Below are 27,242 nucleotides of genomic sequence, written 5' to 3' on the forward strand. Positions count from 1 at the left end.
GTTCTGAAGGCAAAAGGGGGTCCAACCCGTTACTAGCATGGGGTACCTAATAAAGTGGCCGGTGAGTGTATATGACAACTAGTAACAAATTGGCTTAAGTTATGTGTGACCAGTGGACATTATCCTTAAAAAGGGTATGTGTTTTTATTGGCTAGGTGTAATTCATTTGGGCATTTGATGCTGTATATTTGACAAATTATACATGAAATTTTGGCTAATGACAGAAGCAAATGCTGGGAAGTTATTCTTTCCTTATTTCCCCTCCTAGTCCCTGACCCAATCACACACATGCTGAGAGACAAAAGAAAGAGGGAGACAAAGAAAGTGAGTGAGGACTTAACAAAGTGGCCGTTCTTGGATACTTTCCAAGGGTTTTGTCAGTCACTATGGAGATTTGGAAAATAGCCCCCGCAAATTGAATTCCTCTGTTGTTACCATGGCCAAAAGGTATCCAGTGTAAAAGCTCTATTCCCTGAAATGAACAGCCGTTGTCCTTACTCTGCCCATTTTGTTGACTACTGACAGAAAAGCTAGTGCTTAAGTTCCAAGAGATAAGACAGTTCCTCACAACTAGACGTAGATTAAGATTCTTTACTTAATTTAAAGTACAACAGTAAAAGTACTTGTTCTGTAGGAAAATGGCCTGTGTGATATATATTATTATGTATGATATTTAGTGGTGTAGCTGGTTGAGGTGGGTCTAATTTGTATATCTCCCCATTTGTGCATAAATTGTTCCTGAGCGTGTGTGTGTATTTCAGGCCTGTGTGTAGTGATTACTAACAAAACAGTGTGTATTATTACTAACTATTATTATTTTATATGCATATTTTTTTATATATACAATGTTTTCAACCATATCAGAACTTAAGATAGCAAATGCTTGTTTGATTGAGCTGCTAATAATTTGTACAGAATGTGACAAGGGGCCCACACTAGACATTGCTTTTTAGTGTTAGACAAAATGGTGTGGATCTTCAGCTTTAATCTTAACTCAATTAATTATTCTTTTTTATTTTTCTGTAAAATCTTAATCCAGCTGTCAGATAAACTAGTGGAGTAGAAGAAAATTGAATTACCACTTGAGTAAATATACTTATATATACCACTGATATAACATGACCACCATGCACAGGCTTGACATAAGCACATTTGGGGGTTAGTCGGGGAGAGTAGCTTGGATATTAGGGTTGTACGATATTGACAAAATATGATATTGTGAAATTTATTATGAATATTACAATATCAATATTCATTTCGGTATTTTTAAACATATGTCAAATTTACGAGAGAACGAATCTTAACAATATTCATAGATTGATAACAATATAGTCCACAGTGAGACTATGTACGGCTCCGTTGTGTGGCTAGATCACAGGTCGGTTGTACATGAAAAGTCTCTATCCAAGTCCAAAGTTTTTATTTTATAAAAGCTATATTTTATAAAATATAGCTACCTGTGAGAAATAGATGTCGGATGGGATTTGGTACCATTTGTCTAAAATACGTTATAGCATTGGTGATTTTGGTATGTCTCTTTGAGTTCTTGTCGTACTTTGTGCCACTAGCAAAAGCAGTCGCTAGCGAGGCTTGTTTGGCTAGCTCTGAAGTATTAACTGCAACAGGGTTTTTTGGGATAGTAACATGCACTCATGAGTTGTTCCCTTTTATTGTCTCTATTTCTTTATGTACACTGTCACTCTGTTGAAATATGCACACCGTCACGTGGTGCGCTCCATAGGGTTTGTCACGTCGAGGCCCCATGCACTGACCTGCACTAACATGTGCAAGTGGCACGGTAGCTGGCCAATGAAATATGATCAGTATAACGTTTCAAGCGAACGCTAAATTAAACACAACTTAGCCACACAGTCAACGGACAGGGCGCATCGCTCCACAAAATTAACAAATTATTGCATACTTATTGTGACACTTTTGATTATAATATTGCGCAACATGATATTGCGATAAAGATTTTAAGTCAATATATCCTGCACACCTAGTGAATATACAGGTTTACTTTCTTACATTAGATTTACTTCAGTCGGATCTCCATACAATCACTGAGGCGCAACAGACACATTGTGTTGAAGCACTCCTACCCTAAATCTGCCATGTCATGCCTCACAAAGAAGCCAACCTATTTATTTTACCAAAACACCAAACAAGCAAAACCTGAAAGGAACTTAATATAAGATAGGGACACGCTGTTGCAAACTGCACACTATAAACATGCATTTTTGCAACTTTGTGAATAATATAAATCATGAATTTCCAGTTAGAGTTTATCTCTGTTAACAGGGCAGCCCCTGAATCTGTCTCTGTCTGGGTTTCGGCGCTGGGAGATAATGTTGGACGATTGCTATGGCTACTGGGCGCACGGGTCTGTGATTCACCATCATGGGAGGTGAAACAAAGGATGCCTTTTTTTGCTGCCCAGTGTCTGTGGTTTTGAAGCGATGACACCCAGAAACAAGATTTAGCTTCTCTGATGCCCTTTCCCATTACAGGCTGTCTGACTCTGAATAATGTCGAGTCTTATTTGATTCTTCTTCTAGTCCTGTTGTACAATGTTTTAATGAGCTCCCCTGCAGTGTTGTTGCTTTGGAGAGAAACGGGAACCTCAGCAACAAAAATAAAAGAACCAAACGATAAATTCCAAACATTGCCAAGAATGGGAGCTATTTGGCTTAAACTATGGCACTGGCAAACACCGGGCTACAAACAATAATTAAGGCCCACTGTCTGCATTCTATCGCTGCAGTTAGGTGACAGATCAGCAATACACAATCCCTGCTCTGTCTGTGACAATCCCAGCCTCCTCTGTCTGTTTCTGTAGCCAACACTGGCAGGGCTGGCTCATAATGGGCCTGAGAGCAGGAATGTTTTACAGCCCCCTGCCTCTATGTGAGTGTGGATCATGTGAATTTCCATTGCCTGTTTTAGTAACCGGTTTCCACTGTTTACTAGTACATGAGCCCTTGTGTGGGCCCTTTCAGCCTGTCTTCACCCTAAAAACTACAGTGTGCAAGCACCTCATAATGAACAACAATAACTTTTCTTGTAAAGCGCGCCCCCTCGTAGCTGTAGAAATGATTACTAGAGCAAACAAAGAAGAGAGGTGACAGGTGAAGTATAAGAGCGCAACGTTTTGCATTAGGGAGGTTGGGGTGGGTGGTTGGTTGGTTGGTTGGTTGGTCAAAAAAACACAGTACTTTAAATCAGGAGGCCAGGGTTCGTGTCCCTTGTGTAACCAAAAGTCAACCTACATTTTTAAATGAACCAAGTTGTACCTATGTTTTCTTTTACTCATTTTAAGCCAATCCCTGATGGTTTACTAACCCTAACAAAGTATTTTGTTGCTTAAACTATCCAAGTTCGGTTTTACATTGAATATGTTTAAAACTGTGCCCTTTACATTAAACAGAAGGGTCACATGATAACCATCACATGATTAAACCTCCAGCTTTCAACAATAAATAAAATTGCTGTTTGTGTCATTTTGGTTGTCTTTGGAAATGGACCTATAATTTCGTTTAGGTATGAGAATGTGTTGGCCCTCAATCACCACTGGCATTGATGCATTTACATCTAGACAATACCTGTAAACAAAAAAAATTGGTATTGTTTCCCCTAAATTAAAAAATCTCAAAACTACTTTCACCACAGCACTTAGCCTATTCGTGATTCAAATGAATATGTATACATTTTATAATAATATTAATACCACATTTTATTGAATGGCACCTTTTGCTCAAGGTCACCTTACATTAAGTATAGTAATAAACACATTCAAAAATCAATACAACATAAGCACAGTCAACATTAGATAGGATATGTAACATAAATGAATTAAAATCCAAGGTTAAAAAACGTGAGATGATGATAAGGAAGTTAGACTGCATGGGTTAATGTAAAAGTATACCAGCTTCAACTGGGATAAGACACAGAACCATGTAGAAAATCTATTAATTCAAAGGACATACAATACATATTTAGTTTTTTGTGTCACTGTATTAGTCCTTCCTTATGCTCATAATCCCCCTTTTTAGAATGTAGAACGTCCCCTGACCACTAGATTATTGTTGTATGATAACTTTAAAGCTGGTTCGAGGTGGCAACACCTCTCCTGACAGTGTGACTTTATTGGATTTCATAAGGTGATTGTGTGAAAAAGTATATTTACTTGTGTACGTGCCTAAGCACCATTTTGATGTGTTCTACGTTGACTATTTATTTTTACTTCTATTCCATTTTAGAGATTTTTTTTACTTACTCCATTATGCATTTTTTTTACAGCTATAGTTACTTTATATTTAGCAACCAAAACATGCGATCAGTTCATAAAATATGATGTAATAATGTAGATTATACCCAAAAGCATATATAGCAGTTAAAATTAGCTCCATCTGGACCAATTACAACATTAAAGTAGACTAAAATGAATACATCGATAATAATCATCCGGTAATGTAACATAAAACTGAGAGGATCCCTTTTACATAATCACTACTTTAATTTTAATACATTATACATTTTGTTACCAGTACTTATAATTAAAGTTGTTTTTGAATGGCAGGCTTTTGACTGTAACAGTATTTAATAATGTTGTATTGCTACTTTTATTTCAGTAAGTGATCTGAATACTTCATCCACTACTGCATATAACAGTAGGGGAAAAAAACTAAATGTAGACGTGGGTTATACTTGCAGATACGGTAAGTAAACTAAATTGTTAAGCACGACTCAGACAATGAGGATACAACTCAAAGTGTTAACTCCCTAATATTGCACAGGCAAAGCCGGACTGTAGTTTGATGTTTTCCCCCAGCCTACGATGCTTTACAAAGATCAGACCAGCTCCCTGAGTAGCTGGGTTTGCCCCTGCAGTCCTAACTTAGGGGCAACATGCCAACTTCAATCCACTGCAGTCACCTAAGCCCTCGAGGCAAAAATGTGATTTCTGTGAAGTGAATATTTGTTCAGGCTGCTATCTTGTCGACAAACATAACAAAACCTCTTTTTGTGTGTTCTGTAAAGAGCACCGTACACCCAGTAGCACCAGTGCAGTGTGGCTGAGAGGTGTAGAGTGTCCCTGGCTCAGCTCTGCTGCCCTGCGACTCCCTTCACAATCACTGAATCTCAGCCAGTCAGCAGCGCTGCAGTACTGACGGCTCTCTATTCAGAGAAGGGAGCAAAAGAGTCTCCCCTGACATATTTAATACACTGTATGTTTATAATATGCTGCAGGTCAATCTGGGGGAAGCATGATTGCTAAGAACCTGCGAACATACAAAGCTGCGGCAAACCTGCTGGTACATTTGATTCCTTTTAATTTGTACCCCACCCCAACCTCTGTCTGTCTCTCTCTCTCTCCCTCTCTCTCTTTCCTCTCTGTGTGTGATCATTAAAAAGAATCCCGTGTGTAATGGATTAGCAGCCCATATGTCTTTGCATGTTCTGTCACTTGTATGATGTCCTCAAAACCCGATTTAACAATTGTAAAGTTTTTTGATTTTATGATTTCACACTCAGGCATTTCACATAAAGCGTATTCATAAAATGCTTTAATAAACATACATACACACACATACAAACACACAATTTGCTGCACTGCATTAACTCAAATCTGGATTGTGAGGATGAAAGTTTGCTGACATAGTCAGAAACCTGGCAAAACCTTCTGTCCCAGAGAAACACATTTCAATCACTGTTTCATTATCTTTATCCCCATAACTATAGCTAATAGTTCTTGGAGATCAGATCCATATCCTACTTCTTTGGGTTTTCTTGATATATTTGGAAAAACATTCAAAATAAATCCTCACAAGATCAATAGCCCAATCTGCATCTCCTGACACTCACGTGCAGCTGCTGAAACAAATGCAATTACCCACATGTGACTTTTATTGTTGAACATCTTTGAGGTGACAGCACATGCCAGACCTCACATATCCTTAATGTATTGTGCGCAATAACCTTTTGGCCTAGTTTGATCCAGGGTGGACCTTGAAAACCTTCGTGTAGCCTACTCCGTTCTTTGATTGGATCGTCGAGGTGTCACTCAGGTCACTGTTGAGTTATTTGCATGAGGAGGAGACTATAAATAAGTAATGGGTGAGGAAACGCCCTCCCAGGCGCACTCCGTTGATGCAGTTGGGACACGAGCAACACCGAGCTACTGTCTGAAAAAGTACCAGCAAGATGTCTTATAGAACAGCTCCACAGTCTTCTTACAAGAAGATGTTTGGCGGGGAGAAAGTAGCGACCAGGACCAGCTACTCCAGCCGCCAGTACTCCAGTCCGGTGCGCTCCTCCCGGGTATCCTACGGTCTCTCCTCCGCCCCGCCGACCATCTACGCAGCGAAGACCCAAAGGCTCCGGAGCAGCGCAGCCATGCCCCGGCTGGCCTCCGAGAACTTGGACTTCTCCTTGTCCGACGCCATAAACAGCGAGTTTATGACGAACCGCACCAACGAGAAAGCTCAGATGCAGTCGCTCAACGACCGCTTCGCCAACTACATCGATAAGGTCCGCTTCTTAGAGCAGCAGAACAAGATTCTGCTGGCGGAGCTGGAGCAGCTGCGGGGCAAAGGCACGTCCCGGGTCGGAGATCTGTACGAGGACGAGATGCGGGAGCTGAGGCGCCAGGTGGACCAGCTCAGCAACGAGAAGGCCCGGGTGGAAGTTCACCGGGATAACCTGGCAGACGACATCGACAGGCTGAGAGAGAAGTAGGAGGCGCGGGACGTATCTGTTCTCCACTGTGTGATGTTGAAGAAACTCCATACAGATTACTCTTATGTTGTTGGCCTATACATCAGCAGCCCTATATGCATGGCACATTAATTCATAACTTTGTTAAACAGACTTAATTACTGGCTATATTTTTAGTAACTAGTAATGAAAAAGTGGATGAGCGCTGGAAAGGCAGGAAAAAATGTCATGCTTTAAGGTGTAAGTCCCATCAGCCGTTAAAAATAAAATGCCTGCTTTTTGTCTCTGCAGGTTGCAGGATGAGATATGCCAGCGGGAGGAGGCCGAGGGCAGCATGCACAGCTTCAGACAAGTACAGTACAATTCAGGTTTTATATATATACAGACAGACATCAGGTACATCTCTGCCTTAGGATTTTTGCAAAGAGAATAACAATAGGGAATGACCTTAGTTTTCAACAGCAGAAGATACTGCTGTTGAAAACATCGGCTTTAAAAAAACTAAATGGACGTCAAGTGATGTAAAACCTTAATTATCTCAATGAGGCTAACTTCTAACAGTTATGTGGTGTAAAAGTCCACTTGGTCCCCTACCTAATCTCTATCTAATTATTGCTCATGAGCTGCAGAGACAGGAATGCACTCTTCTGATGGCACAACAGCAGATTCTTCTCATGATCCAAAATAACTGTGGAGCACAACTGACCCTGTCCTGGTACAAAAGGCCAAGTTGTGACTGTTGAGTTAAATCAGGCCTGCAATGAGGAGATCGTTTTTTTAAGTCTGACTGGTCACACTGAATGAGCTGGACAAAACAGTGTGGACCCAATGGTTATCAGAGCGAGAAGACATGCCACCATGTGATCCGGCTGTCTCATTCAGGGGGAGCATCAGCATATGAAAATCTCACTTGTTTGCCAGTGATTGTTCACCATCACTGGGGATCATTGTGATTTGATGAAGTGATGATAAGTCGTGGAAAAAGTGTCAAATGAGTGTCACGCAACCAAAAAACACAACAAAAACCAGGTGCATTTGCATAGCCACAGATATAAATAAGAGTAAACTTAAATTCTCTAGTGATTTTGTGCTGTATTTGTATTTTATTAATACTCGGCACCATCACAACCTTGTCTATAAATGAATGGCAGGAAGGAAGTCCTCTGTGGCCTGACATGGTGCTCTAATGCAAGGCCCTGCAGCTGGCTGTCACTCAGTCAGGCAAACAGTCACGCTTCCAGCCCCTGGCCTGTTTGGGGAAACCCTGCTGAATAGCAGACTTTGTTTGTGGCATTATAGCAAGAGCAAAGCTCCTTTATTTGCTGATACCTCAATCACCAGCCTGCCAACGCCCTGACAAAGCACAGGGATGAGGTGCCACAGCGAGTATGTACGTATGAGAGATAGAATAAAGTAGGATGTTTTGAATACAATTGGGTTTTACATTATAGTGATTTTTCTTGGTAAGAGACCATTTGCTTCATGCCTTATTCAGTGAACTTATAAATGATAAGATGCAGTAGTTATTGTGATTACTGTATCTTAAAGACAGTAGCAACGCTTCCAGTGGAATGACTACATTTCTACCAAAAGAACCAATAGAAACCTTCAGGTCAGGAATGCAGTTAGGTAAGAATAAATGGGATTAAGGGCCTCTTGAATAATGCTTTGTGGCTCTGGGTGATCAACAGTGTGTCATTTTTTATTAAATAAAATTCATTTATGTAGGGATTGAAACAGTCTCACTGAACTCCTTTTTAAAATCTTTCACTGAAGGAACAATAGGCGTCTAAGTTTTTCTAAACCTCACCAAGTAGTTTTTCTGCCTAAACCTAACCAACCTGCATCCATTTCACATCTTTAACAGTGTTTAAAATGCTCCTGGGGGTTGTGCTTCCTACCACCGCTAGGGACACTAGTTAATGAAATGCTCCTATGGACCGAATTAGATTAGAATAAACAACCTATGTGGTTGTGTAGTTTGGAGGACTTGGTGGCTGTGACATTTGTCATGTGCCTGCAGTTGATTTCTATTGGATCCATGTATTTGTGACCTTTCCTCGTTGCACAGTGGGTCATTGTGTGTACGTGGCTGTTGTGTGAGTGTGTCTGTACAGCATGTTTGAGAGAGTATTTTCTTCATATGTCAGCAAACACATAATGCATAATTCATGTCACCTTTACAAGTCACCTTATTAGGAGTCAATGTCACTACATAGGATGTGGACAATGCTGCCCTTGCCAGACTAGACCTAGAGCGGAAGGTTGAGTCACTCCAGGATGAAATCAACTTCCTCAAGAAGCTGCATGATGAGGTAAGCTTCCTTTTTTTTCTGCCAAAAGCGGACTGCAGAAACGTTGTGCATGCACTGCCTAATAAGCTAAACGCACCTATATGTCTACTGGGCCAAATAATTTGAGGTATTTGTAAATCTGGTCAGAGGACCAAATCGGTGATATTAAATACAGGTAGGAAAGTCATGGAAAAGTAAATAAATGAACATTAAAATAAAAGTCTACATACTTGCAATAGTGTCATTAATGTATGTCATCTGAGTAAGCAAAGAAGTATTTGTACATGCCAGTTCTATTGATGTTATTGCAGGAAATGCTGGAGCTGCAGACCCAGATCCAGCAGCAGCAGCATGTGCAGGTGGACATGGAGATGGTTAAACCTGACCTTACATCTGCTCTGAGGGATGTCCGTCTGCAGTATGAGAACCTGGCCTCCAAAAACATTCAGGAGTCTGAGGAATGGTACAAATCCAAGGTAAAGATTATCTACAAAAGAATGTGGTGTAATAAAAAAAAATCTTTAAAAGAAATTCCAAAGCAGCAGGATAAATGGACTAAAGCTTGAATATAATCCCACATTCTGCATATCTTACATCTATAAACTCTAAGGCAGCTATAATTAGTATTTTTCTGTTAGTAATTGAACACATCACTACTTGTATTTGAAAACTATTACTTCTAGCAATAAACTCACCTGAATCTGCAGATCTTCTTAATTTTATGAAACATTTTAGTGTCTTTCAGCTCTTTTTTTTGGTTTTCAGACCCCCAACTTTACTGTTTTGGATCATTTTTCCTGGCCCTCATCAGTGTTGTTTTTGCTGCAGTAGGCGCTACCTGCCCAGTACAAGATGGCTGACAAAGTTAGCAACTGGTGAACTCTGAGAAGCATTTAGCAGCTAAGGAGACACAAATGTTCCCCCCAGGACTTAGTAGAGACCAAAACAGAGCTAAAATAGAGTGAATATTGGACTTACATTCATCAGGTGGCCAGAAACACAACTCCAAATGAATGATAAATGTTGATGAATGTTGCTTCTTATCTGCTTGATTCGTAAATAGTTGTTGACTGTTTGCTAACAAGTTAGCCATATCAACCTAAAACGTTATAGTGTCACTGTGTGTTCACAGCGTGTTTCCACTGCCCGTTGTGGCCCCAAAAATCTTGTTCTTAAAAAAAAGCATTAAATCATCTGCCAAAATACTGAAAAGCAATGCAATGACGTATATCCTTCCTTGCTTTATGACCTTTGAACATTGGATTGTCCTGAACAGCGTCCCGTCAAAATAGCTTCAACTACCTAGCTAGTGTCTGCAGGTCTCCTGTGGCCACATCTTTCATTACATGCTTCACGCTATCTGCCATAGTCACTCTCCCTCAACCTCTGACTCATCATTTATTGAACAGTTGACTCCGTTCTACCCTGTGCTCTCTGTGTTTGTCATTGGAATTGCCAGTTTGCTGACCTCACCGAAGCAGCAGCCAGGAATAATGATGCCTTGCGACTGGCCAAGCAAGAGGCCAATGACTATAGGCGCCAAGTTCAGTCCCTTACTTGTGAGGTGGATGCCCTTAAAGGAACTGTGAGTATGCAACAATAGGCTTACACTGTACTGGACAAGATAATCATGCAAAACCCAATTTTTCAATCCATTTGCAGCTGTAATCAATCAAATTGAGCACAAAACTTTCAGAAACAGCTGTATGCTTAAATTAAATAATGACACAGCAAATGGATACATATCTAGGTAACACGTTACACGTTATTTTCACTGCCTAAGTGTCATTTTGATCCCACTTGGTTGCTGTCCCAGAACGAATCCCTGGACCGCCAGATGAGAGAGATGGAGGAGAACTTCTCACTGGAGACGAGCGGTTACCAGGACACCATTGTCCGCCTGGAAGGGGACATTCAAAACATGAAAGACGAGATGGCCCGTCACCTCCGGGAGTACCAGGACCTCCTAAATGTCAAGATGGCCCTGGACATAGAGATTGCCACCTACAGGAAGCTGCTGGAAGGAGAGGAGAACAGGTGAGGGATGAAGATCTTCAAAATGTCTAGCTGACCGAGATGCTTATCAAAATTCATGACATAAAACAAAGACACAAATGTTGATACAAACTATATTTCTCTATTTTCAGAATTGCCACCCCACTGCCAAACTTCTCATCTCTACACCTGAGAGGTAGAATCCCAAGCTGCATGTAGATTTCACAGCAGGAGTGGAAGAATTGGTTATTATGTGGCCAGATAATAAAACGCCTGTCTTTTTTTTTTTTTTTTTTTTTTTAGAAACAATGACTGATTTCAAACCTCATTTTGAAGCTACAACAACTAAGAAGGTTGTCATCAAGACAATTGAGACCAGGGATGGTCAGGTAGAATCCCCTTCAAGTCTTTTTTTAATAAATGTAGTTATCTGATGACAATTTAGGCTCAGACAACCTTGCTAACCCTTTTTTTTCTCCTCTACATCCTGTTTCAGGTGATCAATGAGTCAACCCAAAACCACGATGACATGGAGTAATAATGTCTTTGCCAAACAATCAACAAAGCAATACTAAGCAACACATTTCACCAGGGCTACAAGCAAGCAAACAAACACAAAAAGCAAAAAGCTTTGAAAAGTGCCTTTTTATATGTGTTGAACAAGTAAGCCTGTTAGTTGACAAAGACTGTATTTTGCTTCCTCCTCTGCTGAAAGTATTCTCTTTTGTCACATTTGTTTAGACACAATAATGAAATCAGCACAACATAGAAATCCTTATTGAGGTCTACAAAAATCTTTCTTTGTAACCAAGTAGTATTTTTTTGGATCAATACAGCATGCACACTCCGGGAAATCTGTATGCTAAATATGTCACAATTACCTGTATGCAGCAATAAACCAGTAGGACTGTATCTCAATATTGTGCACACAATGTGTCATACTTTGCAGGTAATAGTTTTATGGTGATGAAGTAGTAAAACAATTCCTTGTAAAAATAATTTTATTTAGTTGTGACAACAACATCCACATTTGCAAGTAACTAAATTGTTACTTAAAAAGCTTACATTGTTCTTAATGAGGTAAAAACTGTACATATATCAGCTGTTATAAGAAGCAGAACTGATTTTGAGACAAAATTGTCCAGATGAAGCAACATAATCATTATATATTTATGTTTTTGAAAGCAGATATAAGATACTAAAGACCAGAATAAACATGCCTGTAATCTAAAGGCATTTAGAGAAACAAAGTATTATTACCACACCATAGAGTACAATCCCCTGCTAACTGTGGCCTTACAAGTGAAAAGGTTAAATCAACAGCTCTCAACAAAAAGTAAACATTACAAGCTTCACACATTTTTTGCAGGGCTGTGTTATTGGACAACATCAGCTTGTTCATGTGGACCTAATGGACTGCTAACTCAGCGCAGTGTCACACTTTTGGTGTTCATAGTTTGATAGCTTTGTCTCGGTGGGTCCATCACGTCCCAGGTACATTACCTGCCGAATAGCAGCAGAGACTCTGTCTTACTGGAAGGAGGAGTTGGGTCTCACAGAGGTGACACTAGTATAATTAAGAGATACACACACGGCCCATTCATGGACAAATGTTAAGTTTCATTCTGAAACTTAACATTTAATAAGGCATAGTTGCAGCTGCTAAATGTACCTCCAGGCAAAATCGTTTTGTCAACTATTGTTTTAAGACTGAACTTTTGAAACTCAACTGTGTTCATAAAAAAGAAAATTTGAAAATCTACAATTTCATGATAACTGCAAACTTCGAATGATGCTTCTCCAGGACGGCTACTAAGTTGACCTTGAGGTAAGATTGTTTATCAATTGTAAAAGACTTAAAAAATGATGATCTGTCACAGGTCATTTGTTCAAAATGCTTTCAAATAGTTTAAAAACTGACATTTAATACTAAGATAGAATGTGATGTGTTATATTACTAAGTAATTTTCATACTGTACTTAAGCACAATATTCTGATAGTTTACATGAGCATTTTTTACTTCTTAATACTTCCATTGCACTTTAAAAGTATTGCACTCTACTTTTTACTCTCACTACATTTATCTGACAGCCAAAAGTTAAGTTTTGGATTAAATCTCACATGTGAAACATGATTTGTTCATAAATAGTGATGCAATACTTAACTTAACTTAACTAGTTAACTTAGCTCCGCCTTAACCAGCTGACAGTATTCTCACACATATATCAAATACAGTACTATAACACAACAAAAGGCCATTCTGGGGCATTGATGCTTGTGCATTTTGCAGATAATACTGCTGTGCTTTTATTCTAATACCATTTTGAATGCAGGCCTCTGTGGTCGTTTTATTTTACATTGTTGCATTGCTACAAACGTTTGACAATTTTATCATAATATTTTATCATTACAAAATGTTGGTCCTTTAGTCACAGGCCACTTGTTCAAATTAATATAATAATAGATGAGGCCCAATGATAAGATCTAATCTTGATGTGTGGAAAGTAATATGGGCCTACTTTATTTGACTGCCATCTGTCGGTGATTAATGTCAAGTAAACTACCTTGAGTGGTGGGTCATTCACAGCACGTTACGTTTTGTCGGAAGTAGGCCTAGCACTGCTTAATAAAATCACATTTATCCCAGATACGTAAAAACTTGATTTTAACAAAGGAAACTCTACCGGTGTTTTTTTATGATCATAAACAATATTAGCCCTCCTTAAGTCAGTGCATTTGTCTTTCTGTCCATTTTAATAATCCGGGGTACTTGGCAGTTAATTAATGTCCCTTGTTTTCGCCGGTTTGCCCCGAGAGACCCGCGTGTTTGCCAGCAGAGCAACTTCCTCTAGTGACGTGTCTTTCGGAGGAGACACAAACAGAGGGAGACATGCCGACATTCTCCGGTGAAACTCTGTTTTTCGGTTCTTCCATCAATTTGATATCTTTCTGTCGGTGAATTTATCTAAAAATGACAAGCTAACGGGTTGTGAATGACAGACGTTGGGTTTGTCCGATGGTTTCGTCGACTTAAACCAACATGGTGTCAAGCATAGATACGGTATAAAACATTTTGTTTTGTTTTATTGTGTCAAGTTTCAACCGGTTTTGAGTAACATGAGAGGTAATCTCAGAGTTACCGATTCTGACTGAAGCTGTTTCACCTCTTTTTTGGTGATGGGCTCGGTGACTTCTGCTCTAACACGGACAAGAAACGCGTTGGTGAAAGTTGGTTCAGAGCCGGAGGACCCGGACAGAAGCCATTCCGCTCCACAGTCGGACCGGGCCAAGAAGAAGAGCACGCGGTTTAACGTCTCGAGCCAAACAGGACTGCAGAGTTCCCGCCAAGCGCTGTCCGAGGTGCTGAGCAGACAAGACTCCGTCGGAGCTAAACGCACTTTGAAGAAAAAGTCTTCTCACGGTCAACAGAGCAGTAAGTTTAACTTTTACTGAGCTTGTTACGTAAGAAGTTACCCACCTGTTGGTTTAATGTGCATTTGTTGCAAAGAAATCATAATATACCGTGCTGGAGATTAACACACATTCATTTACTCAAGTAGGCTACTGTCTTTTTTTTTCTTCTTTTTCTTTTTTTTTTTTTTTATAAATAAGGGCCTACTTTTACTTTTACTTTACTTGGGTATTTTGTTTTTATGCTATACTGTACTTCTACTCCACTACATTTCAGGTCAATTTTTCATACAAAACACATGCTCAGTTTATAAGATAATGCATTGTTCTATAACTAACTTCTAACAGTAAACCTACTGTACATGAAGTCCAGCTTCACCTCCAGAAACTGTTCTTGATACTTTGTTGTTGCTAATACCAATTTTAGTTACATCCTTTACTCTACTCAAGCAAATGATTTGAATGCTTCTTCTAGCACTACTAGCAAATGTTCATTATAGCGGACATTTTGACTTGTCAGGAAAAATCACAGGTGAAACTAATGCGATTAATGATCCCTGTAAACCCTTCCAGCGAACCAGCAGCAGGGCCCTGCGAATGCTGATTTAAATGGGATTCAGTTCTTATTTATGATATTTATTATACGTGGGCTTTTCCTGCTGTGACATGTCAAAATATCTGCTGTGAAAACGTTTTTTCTTTTACCAGGGACAGCAGTACTCTTACTTTTTAAGTTTACACTATCACTTTCTAAAAAGGCTCCCTTCACAAAGTATCTTAGTTGTAACTAATTGTTCTATTTGTAATTATTAAATAATATACTAATACTTTATACAATTGATCAAACCATTATAATGGTAACACTTTGGGGATGCCTAATTAGTGGTTTTTACTTTGGTTGGCAAGTACGTCTTGTTTGTTAGGATTCTGTATTGCAAGTGAACTTTTAGTAAAGTATCTGAAAATGTGCTTAAGTACTGTATTTGCATACATACTTTACACCACTGGCATGCAGTTTAACCATGCAGTTATCTCTGTTTGGCTTTGTACTTTTTGAATTGATCATCAACTAAAAGTTATATAGTGCATGCTCCTTTACGCAATGATGTAGGAGTCAGTGTATTATAAAAGTTATAGTGATTGATGGCCACGCAGTTTGTCAAATTAGCAAATTTGGTAAGTATGTTTTCTGTTATTAACTTATGAAACATTTCTTCAATTTTTTTGGGAGCATCCGAGCCTCAAATACAGCTGCTGTGTGTCTTTATACTGCACACCTCTGTGGTTCTGTTCATGGATCTATCTGTAGATGAGAGCAACTGGTCACTTCAGAGGATTACTGTGAATATGCTGGTGAAAAAAAAGGTATTCACTGAATGAATGCGAAGCTCTTTGATGGCCGGCCTCAATGCAACATATCTCCACTATACCAAAGCATCTCTTTGATGTGTCCCACGGACTGAAATAAACCAAACTACAGTCCCATTATTTGTAACAAATTCACATGTGAAACTGCAATATTGCAGAGACGTGTTATATTTTCTTTATTGGAAAATATAGTACAATTTTCTTTTTTTACTGAATCAACATGAGTTATCTGGTGAATGTACACCAGAAATTAGGTGCTTGTCATGGTAATGGCATATCTGTAAAGAGATGGACTGCATACACTAAGCTCCAATCATTTAATTGCATCACCAAGTTAGATTACATTTGGATTTTATTTCAAAGTAAGTTGAGAAAGATAAAAATGTGAAATTTAAGTCATTTTATTATTTTTTAAGGGAGAGAGGTGGTACAAAGTGTAATCATCAGTTGACAGTTAAGTGAATCTCTGTATGGTACTAGTACATGTGTACCATTTAACTAATGTTATACATGCAGCATTTTTATTCCTTAAACTACTTTAATGTATTTTTTTGTTTTTTACACTTTTACCTTTGTGTAAGTCCGTGTTTCCTTCAGTTTTTCTCGTTTATCTTCCGCTGTCCCACTGCTGCCACTTCTAGTTCCAACACCCTGCATATCTGTCCCAGAGGAAAATAATTCTCCCTGCCTGACTCCTAAAATACCACCTGTGCTGTGGTGTTTCCATGACCTCATGACAATGTAGACTCCCGTTGAGTTTCCTCCCTGGTCCCAAATGATGGTCATGTGTGTTGAGGAGTCTCAGCTGACTGAACGCTCATCTGCTTTCACCTGAGGGACAAAACACAGACACCTACGTCCTGATCTGCTCGTCTGGTTAGGACCCTTCAGTGTAGTCTCAGTGGTGTAGAGAGCTCAACTCCTGCTTAGTTGGGAAGTTAGGAAGCTACCGTTTGACATCTGCTCTAATAACTTTAGACCATGGCTTTTATCTGAGCTGTTAAGCCAAATGAGACCACACACCCCATGGATGAATAATTTTTAAATAGAATCAAGTCTACTTCAGCTATCCATAATATATAACCAGTGTAGAAGGTGCTTTATGGGAAATGTCAAACATTCAGGTGTAAATATAAGGTACTGGAGAGATTGTACAACAACGGGATGTTGAAGAGCAGCAATAACCCTGCTGTTGATTGCCTTACTGGCACAAGAACTGGGTCCTATTGCAACAGTTTCCCGTGGCGTTCGAGGAGCGGGAGTCAATCTCATAGCATATATTAGTCCTACTGAATGGTATTTTACATTTGAATGAGAATCAGTGGAGTAAAGTTGTGTTTCAGACTGGGGTGTCACACATTTTTGAGGGGAAAGAGTGTACCATATCTTTATTGTGTATAAACTTATGTTAATAAATAAATAGGGAGACATGAAGTAAAGTGTTACCAACATATGCAGAACATGATTAAGTTATTCATTGTCAGTAAATCTTTATTAGTATCAGGCACTGAACAAACAAATGTGTTAACAACCCTTCATAAATAAGTGCAGTATAGAGGCAACACAAATCGGTGAACAATGAACGAGTTAAAATTTTAATAATACAACAAGCTTATTGAAAACTCTGTGATTCAATAGCTGTAATCGGGTTTAGAGCTGACTAAACATTGAGTGTGTAAAAAGCATTCACTAATTCAATCGACATATAAATAATCTTTATTCACAAAGTCCTTGATTAATAGTCTTTGGTGTGCATGTATGAATCAGTGGGACATTGAAGATTGAACTGTTCAATTTAAATGGATAAACTGTTTAATACTTTTACAATGTATCATGTCTGTTAGAAAACGATGTTTTATGTTAATACAAAAACATTTTAGTTATCCGAACCAATAACCAAAAACAAACTTCAAGATAACAAAAGACCACTGTCATGTGATGTATTCTCATATGTAAGTGAATTGCATTTGCATTCTGTGTCAGTACAACAAGTAGTGTGATGTTCATGTAGCACTGTTAAATGTTCCCTCTTCAACATGGTGGCTTGGGTTCGCATCTGGTCAGTGTTGATATCTGTTATATTCACTCTTTTTCCCTGTGGAGTTTCTGTCCACTATTAGCACTATTGAGTAATTCTTTCTAAAGGTCCCCATTTGTGGATTCACACTATTTCAATGATTTACAGGTGGCGGTAATGCACCAAGAAATTCAGCAATGTGCCAGTAAAGGCAGAAAAGTACTTGTGGTAGTAAACATGGATATACAAATAATGGAAGTTAAGGGGAATGCATTTAACACTTTTGTTTGTCAAGGATACACACAACTTTTTCTGCTCACAGGAAAACTCTAAAGGGCCCCTTTAACAGATTTGCTTTGTTGCCAAGTCCTAAGCATACCTTATATGACAGTTGCCAGGTAGTTATTTTAAGGAATAGGCACTTTAAAAACACTGGTCTTGAACATTTTACAGATACATTTAGAGCGAATTTAGTGGGACAGCACTAGGAAATATGTTTATAGATTTGCGGTCAGTGAACCAGTTGCAGAGTTATTTGACATGAATGTTACTTACATTTCTGCGTTTTCGCAGAATAGCTGCATATGAGCATTTCTTAGGATAAGGTTACTTTTTAAAAGACGATGCTACTTTACAATAGAGGCTGTATACAGTTAAGTTCTGTCTTTTAATACGCATTTCATTATGCAAAAATAATTTTTAACCTAGCATGTGATTTACTGCGTTAGGTGTTGTTTTTACATTGAACACCTGCAAGCATGTAGCTCTGGTGTATGAGCTATGTGGCCTCTGTGACAAGTGTATTAATTGGCACAGTGTTCGGGGTCGTCAACACTTCATGTGTGAGATTGTCGTGAAAAGAGCCAAAGGGTAGATTTGACGCTGTCCAGATGACACTGATTAGTTGCTTTGGTCTGTTGGAGACTATGTCTGGAGGTGTAAGACGCCTGGTTCTAATCAAAAGGTTTACATTTGTTTACCGTGCTTACATGACACTCACCCACTTAACTCATTTAGCTTCTTTGACCCGGAACCATGCTGGTGCAAAAATCATTAGCTAAATGCATGCACTGAATAGTTCATAATATCTTTTTCCTCCTGTTTTCTTTAGGGTCTTTGTGCAACAGGAGATGACAGTTCATGTAGCTCTGTGTTTTGTCATCTCATTTCCCTCGGGTTCGCAACACAGGCTAACATTATCCTTGAAGGTGCCTCTAATGAGTATTTAGCAGGGGAAAAGGCAAGCTCCCTGACACCCTGTGTGTCCTAATTACATGACTATGTCACTGTGGCAACAGTGGTGTGGGGACTGACAAAGAGCAGGTTGTTCCACAGTCTGGGGGAGACCTCTAATGAGCTTGTTTTTCTGTATGATTGCATAGTTGTTGTCTAATCACAATGTGCTACTGGGACAGATTACACAATCAAAAAGCCCCAAAAACTGACGTTATGTTTGAATCAATTACACAATAAAAAAAATGACGGTGACGTGTCACTTTATCAGAAAAAAAGAAAATGTAGTATTATAATCCGGTTTGGGATTGTAGTGGTTGTCATTTATAAGATATACTTTAAATATGCTGATTTATAGGATGGTACCTTTAGTCACTAAAAATACAAACAGGACTGTTTAGGATAAATTTGGTGCAAGAGGCCATTTCTAATCCCCTAAATTAGCCTTCAAATCCCCTTTCTCTTTACGACCAATTAGTGTCTAGTGGTGATGGACTGTCCTGATGTTTGATGGCCAGATCAAACGTTGAGTAATTTTGCCTTCAATGGACATAGAAAAAGCGAGCAGGTGTATTTTTGTGCGAGCAATCCACTGTATCATCAGTTTGTTAAAAAAAACTAAACAACTAAAGTCTAAAATGTCTAAAACTATTTGAAAAAAACCAAAATGCTACAAGAAATTCATCTAAATGTTGTAAGTTTTGCCATCATCCCATCAAAACTGAATGTCTCTTTTGCATTGTTCCAATGATCACTGTCTGCACTGATGAGGGATTCCCCTGCCTGGGAACTGGGGATGATGTTAGTTATATCTCTGTAAAATGCATCAGCTTAAGTATTAAAACATATGTTTATTCTACCTGGTTCATGTCAAATAAACATGTTAAAAATGTAGGTGTGGAAGACACTAAAAATAACACAGTAAAATAACTTCAGTATATATTCTTTTACTATACAATAAAAACCACACTAGCGTGCTATTTTCCATATCAACCCCTTTGTCATCTTCAGTGTAATCTCTGCAATATGTATAAAAGAGCTTCCCGTTGCCTAGTGACAGTGACGCAGCTCTGGTATTGACCCTTAAAGAAAATGGATCTCGACAATTACCCAACAGATGTATAGGATATACCACTTAGAGTCGCCATTGTACTACAAACCACATGCTCCTTTTGAAATGTGCTCTGGCATTAAAACTAACATACACAGATAATATATTGTGTATTTAGCTTGACAGGTGTAAACCAAAATGCTTGGCACACACTTGGCATCTGTGACGTCAAGCTGCATCAGCAGCCAAGAGTCACGCCGTGGTTTACAATAATTTAACAACAGCTAAGGGGCGTTTGGCTCGACGCTGGCCCATGTGGCTTTTTGCTTTTACACAATGGTCAATACATATTGTTAAAGCTTACCATAGATTGTCTGCTAGTTTGTCTGCTGTGGATGGAGATGCAAAGGTGAGTGGATTGGGCGGCAGCAATGACCGGTATTTCTCCAATAAATCGGCAGGAAACAGTGGGTTTTCTGGCTGCTCATACATATATCCCCTAGGCTCTCTTTGTTTCTTCCGCTGGCATCTTTGTGGTTTTTATTTTGGCATCCATTGAATGACAGCACTGCGTACTTCTGACGTTCAAATAATTGTGATTCGGTCACAGCTGTGTGTCTATAGAATACTTTACAATGGCTTCGAAAAGCCGCTTTGCCCATCGAAATCTAATAGTGGAACTATCAATTTTCTAAAGCGTTATTGAAAACTATGAGACACTAATGAAACATCAATTTGAAAACTAAATATTAAAATTGTAATAATGCATCAAATTAAATTTAGTTAATACAAAATGCAATTGCGTAATAATTAGATACATTTAACTTAAGTTAAAAGACACACCATCTGTAAAAAAAATAACAACTCTTTTTTGACTTACCATACTTGATATATATCTTGATGATTAGGAAAGGCTTTGGGGTCATTTATTCATTAGAGAAAAGGCTGTGGGCTCACTCTGTATATTAAACAGGGTTTAGTAGGAATGAACAGCCCACCATAGGGTTTGGAGGACTTGTTAGCTCAACGCCTCCACCATCCTTACATCAGCACATATTGAGGCTTTCAACAGAATGTGTTTTTGAAAAGTTTTAATTGTCACAGTTAGTAGGGTAATATAAATCTGTAGAGCACCGGATAGCCCTCTAAAGCATCATAAATGCAGAAGCACACTCCTTCAGTTAAGTGTATTACGCAATCTCTTCTTTATCTTTCATAACCCCAAATGCGTTAAATGGAAAGCTTGAATACACTGCAGCAAACTTTGACTATGATGAACAGACACCTACTCTCATGGAATACACCCCTAAAGAAAGCATTGGTCTTGAGCACCTTTGTAATTATTTCACTAATTGCACAGATTCTTTTAGACTCATTATTTAGGGATGCTTTTTATATTGGTCACTTAACTGCAACAGTATGATAATATCATTAATCATATTGAATGTGAACTGTGGCCTCAACAGGCTAATCATTTTGTAATTGTATTGTCAAATTGCACAGTTTAGGCCTTTCAAACAAATGGTTACCTGGTGACAAAAGTAAATACTAAAAAAGTCACAATAGCATTGAAACAGGCGTGTGCTTGATGTTGCAAAGTGTGACTGTTGCAAAATTAGGATCCTAATTTATTGCTACATGCAGTATCATCGGTGGCCGTAATGTGCATGGTGACAGAAGAGATAAAGAGCTCTTACTGTAGCTTAGCTTGCAGACAAAATCAGATGGATTGTAATTATCTAACAAGTGCATACTGTGTCTGCTAGAACTGCAGACTCAAACTGCCTCTGTTACAATTGGATAGATCTCCTGATTGTGATCGATTTTCTTTTCCTCAGACACCTTAATTGCTCCAATACTTAGAAATTGTGCAATAATTACTGTTTGTAGTACCACTGTTATGTATATGTTGTATGTATGTTTGACTATTATTAAACAACTGGTGAACACTAACACTTTGAGACTGCACACTCATTTCAATGGTGTATCACTCTTCAGTGTGTGATTGTAGTGCAGGTTTTAAAGTAGGCGTAGCCACTTAGAGATTTGCAGCCACACAGAAATCATCTAGGACTCAATAACTGTTTATTAATGTGGGCTTGTGTTAAAGCTTCTAAACCCCTTGTCTTTGTTGTCACATTGCTTAGATTATCTTGCATGCCACTGAAGTAAATTACATAATTTGTTATTGTGGCTGTTATTACAAAGTGACTCAAGGGAAGAACAGAGAGGAAAGAGAAGAACAAACACAAAGAACACATCATAGGCCAATATTTACTTAAATTATTCTGCATTAAGTGTAAAGAGGGAAAATGGTTTAGTTTGCTTTTCTGCTGCACCATAGAGGAGTGAGCTGTGTAAAGCAATCACCAGTGAGGTAAATTATGTTAAAATGACGGTTAAAGGACATTATGTCTTCTTAGCTATGTGCCTGCTTTTATAGGCTATCATATCTCTTGAATTTAGAAAAAGGTGTGTGAACGAGCCAAAGCCAGGAGCACTCACAGACACTAATGATCAGGGAAAATGAAACACGAAAAATTCTATAGCTAAATGTCAGATGGTGCTAATAAGGAGAACATTTTCTCCTTTGTTGATCTGGTGTGTGCAAAGGTGAGGAAATGTGTACTTGGCAAAGGAAATGTAGTTTTAAATAGTATAAAGGGACAATCTTTGCAAGGTAACACTTTAAACAGTAAAGAAAGCAGTGTCCTTGCTCTAGTGTCATTTCCAGTTTAAAATAAATAATAATTTCAAGGCAGTATGTGCACTCTTAGAAATGTAACCACTGTGTCAGGTAATGGCTTGTTTTCTTCCTTCAAAAGAAGAGTATGCTATGTACCCTGTTAATGGGCTCCAGCTTTGTGAGGCTGAGTAACCTCTGTAAAATGAAAGGTAGTGGCATTGATTTAATGACTAGTTTTGACTCATTACACATAATCACTCTGTTGCTATCTTTCCCTCCACCTCTTCCTTTCCTCTCAGTACACATGCACCCAACCATTTTGTGGCTCAACACGATTTCAGAGTCAATTTTTGTATGTTTGAGTGTGTGTGAGCAAAACAAGAATAGATTACAATAGGCGAGCTTTTTTTGCTATGAATTCCTAACAGTAGGAGGAGTCACAATCATTTGAAGACCTCTAGAGATGTCATCCCAACCTCCACCACCACCACAACCACTACCACGCCACCCACCTCTCACACCTACTGTACCTCCTGGGGAAGAGATATGAGGAGAGAGAGCGTGGAGGGAGGGGTGGAGGGAAAAACTACTGTAAGAAACTGAGAGAGGAGAAAAAAGAGAAAAGATGTGTACAACAAAGACAAGGGGAGGGAGAAGGACTTGAGAGAAATACTCCAGCTCGGTGCTTTTATTGAGAAGTGGTGAGTGTTTGACAGTTCTCCTCCAGCGCGAGTCAGAGGACTACATTGTATTTCTCTCCAGGAGGAGAGTTACCCAAACAAAACTGAAACAAGACAGTGCAAGTGACAAGAGGCATTAAAACAGATTCAGAGGTGCACCGGTGACCGGAGGTTGCCAAAGCAATGGAAGCTAACTCCAAGAAGCATCGATTTAGGAAGGGTCGGAGTGCCACTTTCAGCATTGACGGCTTCAACATCACCATAGGTAAGACATTGTAGGGTAGGCATAGTAGGAGGAAAGGTAAATTGTGTTTGCATGTGAGCAAGATGCATGAAAGTGTGTGTGGCAGGAACAGAATACATGTGGGTGAGAGAGTGTGAGGCAGCGCAATGAGGCGTTTGGCTCCAACACAGTGACATTGTTAAACACATCACATTTCAGTCCCTATGCACAACTCGCCATGTTTTATCCACTCTACTGAAGTTGATGCTTACTTCTGCAATTTACCTACACCATGGAAACAAGGGGGCTTCAGACTAAAGCTGTGTGCTGCTGACGTCACCATAAATTCATTTAATTGTCTTGACAACCAGAAAGTTAAGGAACTTATGTGACACCTTTTTATTTTTATTTATTGATTTTGTGAGTGCTTGAGAAAACTAACTGGAGTAAGTGTTGACAATGTTGAAAATAGAGCAATTTTAAGATGTTTTGAGCTGGAGACTTTAAAGGCACTGTGTTCCCAAATCCGTTGGTAGTTAGAAATTGTTTGACAGTTTTGTTGCATTTGTTGTGTACACATCAGAGCTAATGACTTGCATTAGTTTGTCTCAGTCTCGTTTTGGTAAATATAGTAAGATAAAACGTTTGCTTAAAACCTTAACCTTAAAGCTGCCTTCAAGCTTCTTTACAGAGAAGTTTAAAGTGTTTAAAATGGCAATTTGCATTTTGCTTTTGGACATAGGCTTTCAGGGGTAATTCAACACTGAATCAAATAAGGCAGAAAACTGTCACTGCACCTTTTTTCATGCCGCAACCAGTGTTGTCACAGCAGGGATTTTGCTGATAGGAAACCAAAGGAGGGACGTGTCAACATTAAAGGAGAATTTAAGTCATTTTTACATGTAGCTCTGTTTTTTTTTTTTAAATGGGTCATTAGCAAGACAAATGACAACTAAGGGTGCAGTCTACACTGAGTTATCCTCCTTTAGATTTTGCACCCAACAGGCTTAAACCGGGCAAGTTTTAAACTTGTTAGCCTTTGAACATGCTCAAAATATCATTACCAGTGCCTAGCCATGTGCAGGGATTCCTTATAAATGAACAAAGCGAATCTGACTGCAGTAAATGTGACAGACATAAAAGTTATGTTAACCCATACCTCAGTTTATTTCCTGTTTTCCGGTGAAGTCCACACTAGTCAATTGTCACCACGTTTATGCCTTTCTGTCACTCCTGTCATTCTTTACTGCAGTTTAAGCCTGTTAGCAGGAGGATAAACTCAGTGTAGAGCACACCGACAGCTCTACAAATTTTAACCCTCCTGTTGTCCTCTGGTCAAATTTTACCCGTTTAAAAATTGTCTATATCTGAAATATGGGTTTCTTTCCAAATTACCACAAAAAATGGATTGGATTCCATACAACACTCTTTGCAAATACAATTATCATCACTTTCATTCCTGACTAAACTGATCTGTACGTTCCTCTGATCTTAACTATTAGTCGAAAATAATTCATAATTTATGCTTTTTTAACTCAAATATTAGGTATAATTCTATATAAATGAGGGTTGTTGACCACAAATTCCAAAAAGCACTGTAAAACTAGTGGTAGTGAGGTGGCGTAAGTGAAACCTTAAAAAAAAGTCTGAAAAAGGGATAAAGTTGACCCGGGGGGACAACACAAAGGTAAAAAAATACAGAGCTAAATGTTGAAATCGACCAGATTTCTCCTTTAATAACTTTTGAGATGACTAGTTGTAGGGTAAACGCTGTCAAATACAGAGGGAGTTTTCACCAAACCTGGTACCTTGACTCAGCTTTACAGATTGTTTCTTTCAGCTTTTCTTACAGCTTTCAACCCACCTAGCCCAAACAGCAGTGAGCATAGCATTATGTAATGATGAAGAAGAATTCCCTCTGGAGTTGGTAAGAAAATCAAATATCATGATAATCTTTTACCAAATACCTCATTATTGATGTTGTTGAACAATATTATAGATTGACTATTGGTGCTTTAACAAAATATTTACACAGAGAGTTTTGATAATCATCATTAATGTGGCTATAATGATTAAGTGGGTAAAGGCAAATCATAGAACAGCTAGAACATTCTGGTAAGTTCAGAAACTTGCATATCTTTATGGCAATGCAGCTTTTAAAATCAGGTAAGACATCACTTATACCTTATTACAGTATTACGATATCCCAAATCTAAGACGATCTCTAGTCTCATGGCAATATCAACATTATACTAACATAATATTTATCCCTATGGTCAGAAACATGACTTCAAATAAAGGTCTTTATCTGCTGAATGTGTAAATAAGCAACTGTTTACTTACACTACAAATACTTTATATAAGGAGGCTTGCTCCAACCTAAGTCAAATTCCTTGTATGTCTGTCATACCTGGCAAATAAAGCTGATTCTGATTCTGATAAAAGTGGCAAAACAATTATTTAATCATGCGGTAATGTTAACAATATTTGTTTTTGTTAGAGACATATGTTAGCTGATGTACACAACAGGAAATGTTGTTCTATTTTTTTCTATTTCCATGCTCACCAGGTACTGTCCACATTCTGCTCTTGAAATTTATGTCAAGTCAGGGAGTTAAGCCAGCCAAAACCAACGTCTCCGTATTGGTCTGGTCAGTGCCTGCATCCAAGTGTTGTCTTAGTGCTTTATAATACGTTTCACCTAAGTTGAACTCTGGGCCATGAGCTCAGTGCTGTTGCATATGAGACACAGGAAATACTTGGTCTATGGCACACACCTCCCACCTAAACTTATCTGCATGATATGGATGTACTGATACGAAGGGGAAAGTTTTGGTGTTATGGACGGGAAGACACAAAAACAGGAAGAGTGATGCTTTCAGGTCATTTCTGAATATCTTTTTAAAAGCATTAAGAGCAGCCCTAAAGGCTTTTATCATCCCACAGAAAATAGACTTTGGATTTTCTGCTTGCTTGGACACATCCTGTTGCCTTTCAAAACCTGCTTCGATCACACGTGGCCTATTTCATACTACCCACAAGCATGGCAGTTGTCATGGTAACCCACAAGTGTCACAATCAATAGCTCACTGGGCCTAAGATTCAGCTTGCACACCATTTTGCTAATCACCTCCTCTGAAGCGTGACTCCTAAGCGCTGCTAGCTCATTGCCTCGCTGGACACCTTGTGTTCACTCCTCTATTAACCTCTGAGCCTGCGCTTGGATTCCAACTGAGTTGTTTAGTGGTGTGTTACGCTTGAAAGCTTTGTTGATGTTGTGAACTCAAGTGGAGAAAACATTTTTAACTTTTCAGCTCCTCTGCAGGGGTATGGAATATTCAGGCTTTAGTTTTTTTTTAACATGTACGTATGTTTAAAAAAAAAAATCTTTTACTTGAGCAAATTACTGAAGAAGGTTGTGTACTCTTAATTTGTTTCCTCGCCATGGCAAATACACGTTTGGCTTGGTGGCTATTTTGAACAAAGCAAAACTATTGGGAATGAATGTTGTTTTAAGCTTTGTCTGCTTTCCTTTCTTAATATCTTTTAGTACATAGGCCATGCTTG

The 27,242-nt window shown here is 38.8% G+C and overlaps 2 protein-coding genes across 4 annotated transcripts in view; both read left to right on the plus strand.

The window, feature by feature from the left end:
- Positions 1 to 6,119: 6,119 nt before the first annotated feature.
- On the plus strand, positions 6,120 to 11,924 carry LOC117954795 (vimentin A2-like). Its single transcript, XM_034888796.1, has 9 exons — positions 6,120 to 6,734; positions 7,009 to 7,069; positions 8,937 to 9,032; positions 9,323 to 9,487; positions 10,471 to 10,596; positions 10,828 to 11,048; positions 11,159 to 11,202; positions 11,310 to 11,395; positions 11,503 to 11,924. The coding sequence occupies exons 1-9, from the start codon at positions 6,205 to 6,207 to the stop codon at positions 11,542 to 11,544; spliced, it is 1,371 nt and encodes a 456-aa protein (XP_034744687.1). The 5' UTR covers positions 6,120 to 6,204; the 3' UTR covers positions 11,545 to 11,924.
- A 1,933-nt stretch (positions 11,925 to 13,857) lies between these two features.
- Positions 13,858 to 27,242, plus strand: part of pde1cb (phosphodiesterase 1C, calmodulin-dependent b) — a 96,526-nt gene continuing 83,141 nt past the window's right edge. Inside the window, exon 1 of one of the 3 annotated variants that reach the window (XM_034888791.1) lies at positions 13,858 to 14,439. In XM_034888791.1, coding sequence (XP_034744682.1) covers positions 14,184 to 14,439 — 256 coding nt within the window. In that variant the 5' untranslated portion in view covers positions 13,858 to 14,183. Of the gene's footprint in view, positions 14,440 to 23,386; positions 23,718 to 27,242 lie in introns of those variants that run through there. The other 2 variants (XM_034888792.1, XM_034888793.1) reach the window with 2 other exon arrangements.

This window comes from Etheostoma cragini, chromosome 12 (assembly GCF_013103735.1).
Source record: "Etheostoma cragini isolate CJK2018 chromosome 12, CSU_Ecrag_1.0, whole genome shotgun sequence".
NCBI classification, from domain to species: Eukaryota; Metazoa; Chordata; class Actinopteri; order Perciformes; family Percidae; genus Etheostoma; species Etheostoma cragini.

Bases quoted from the DNA above. Each gene is read 5' to 3' on its own strand.
- LOC117954795 (XM_034888796.1), top strand. From the start codon at position 6,205: ATGTCTTATAGAACAGCTCCACAGTCTTCTTACAAGAAGATGTTTGGC. The intron at 7,070-8,936 runs GTACAGTACAAT...GTCACTACATAG, and splicing joins GCATGCACAGCTTCAGACAA to GATGTGGACAATGCTGCCCT. The intron at 9,033-9,322 runs GTAAGCTTCCTT...ATGTTATTGCAG, and splicing joins TCAAGAAGCTGCATGATGAG to GAAATGCTGGAGCTGCAGAC.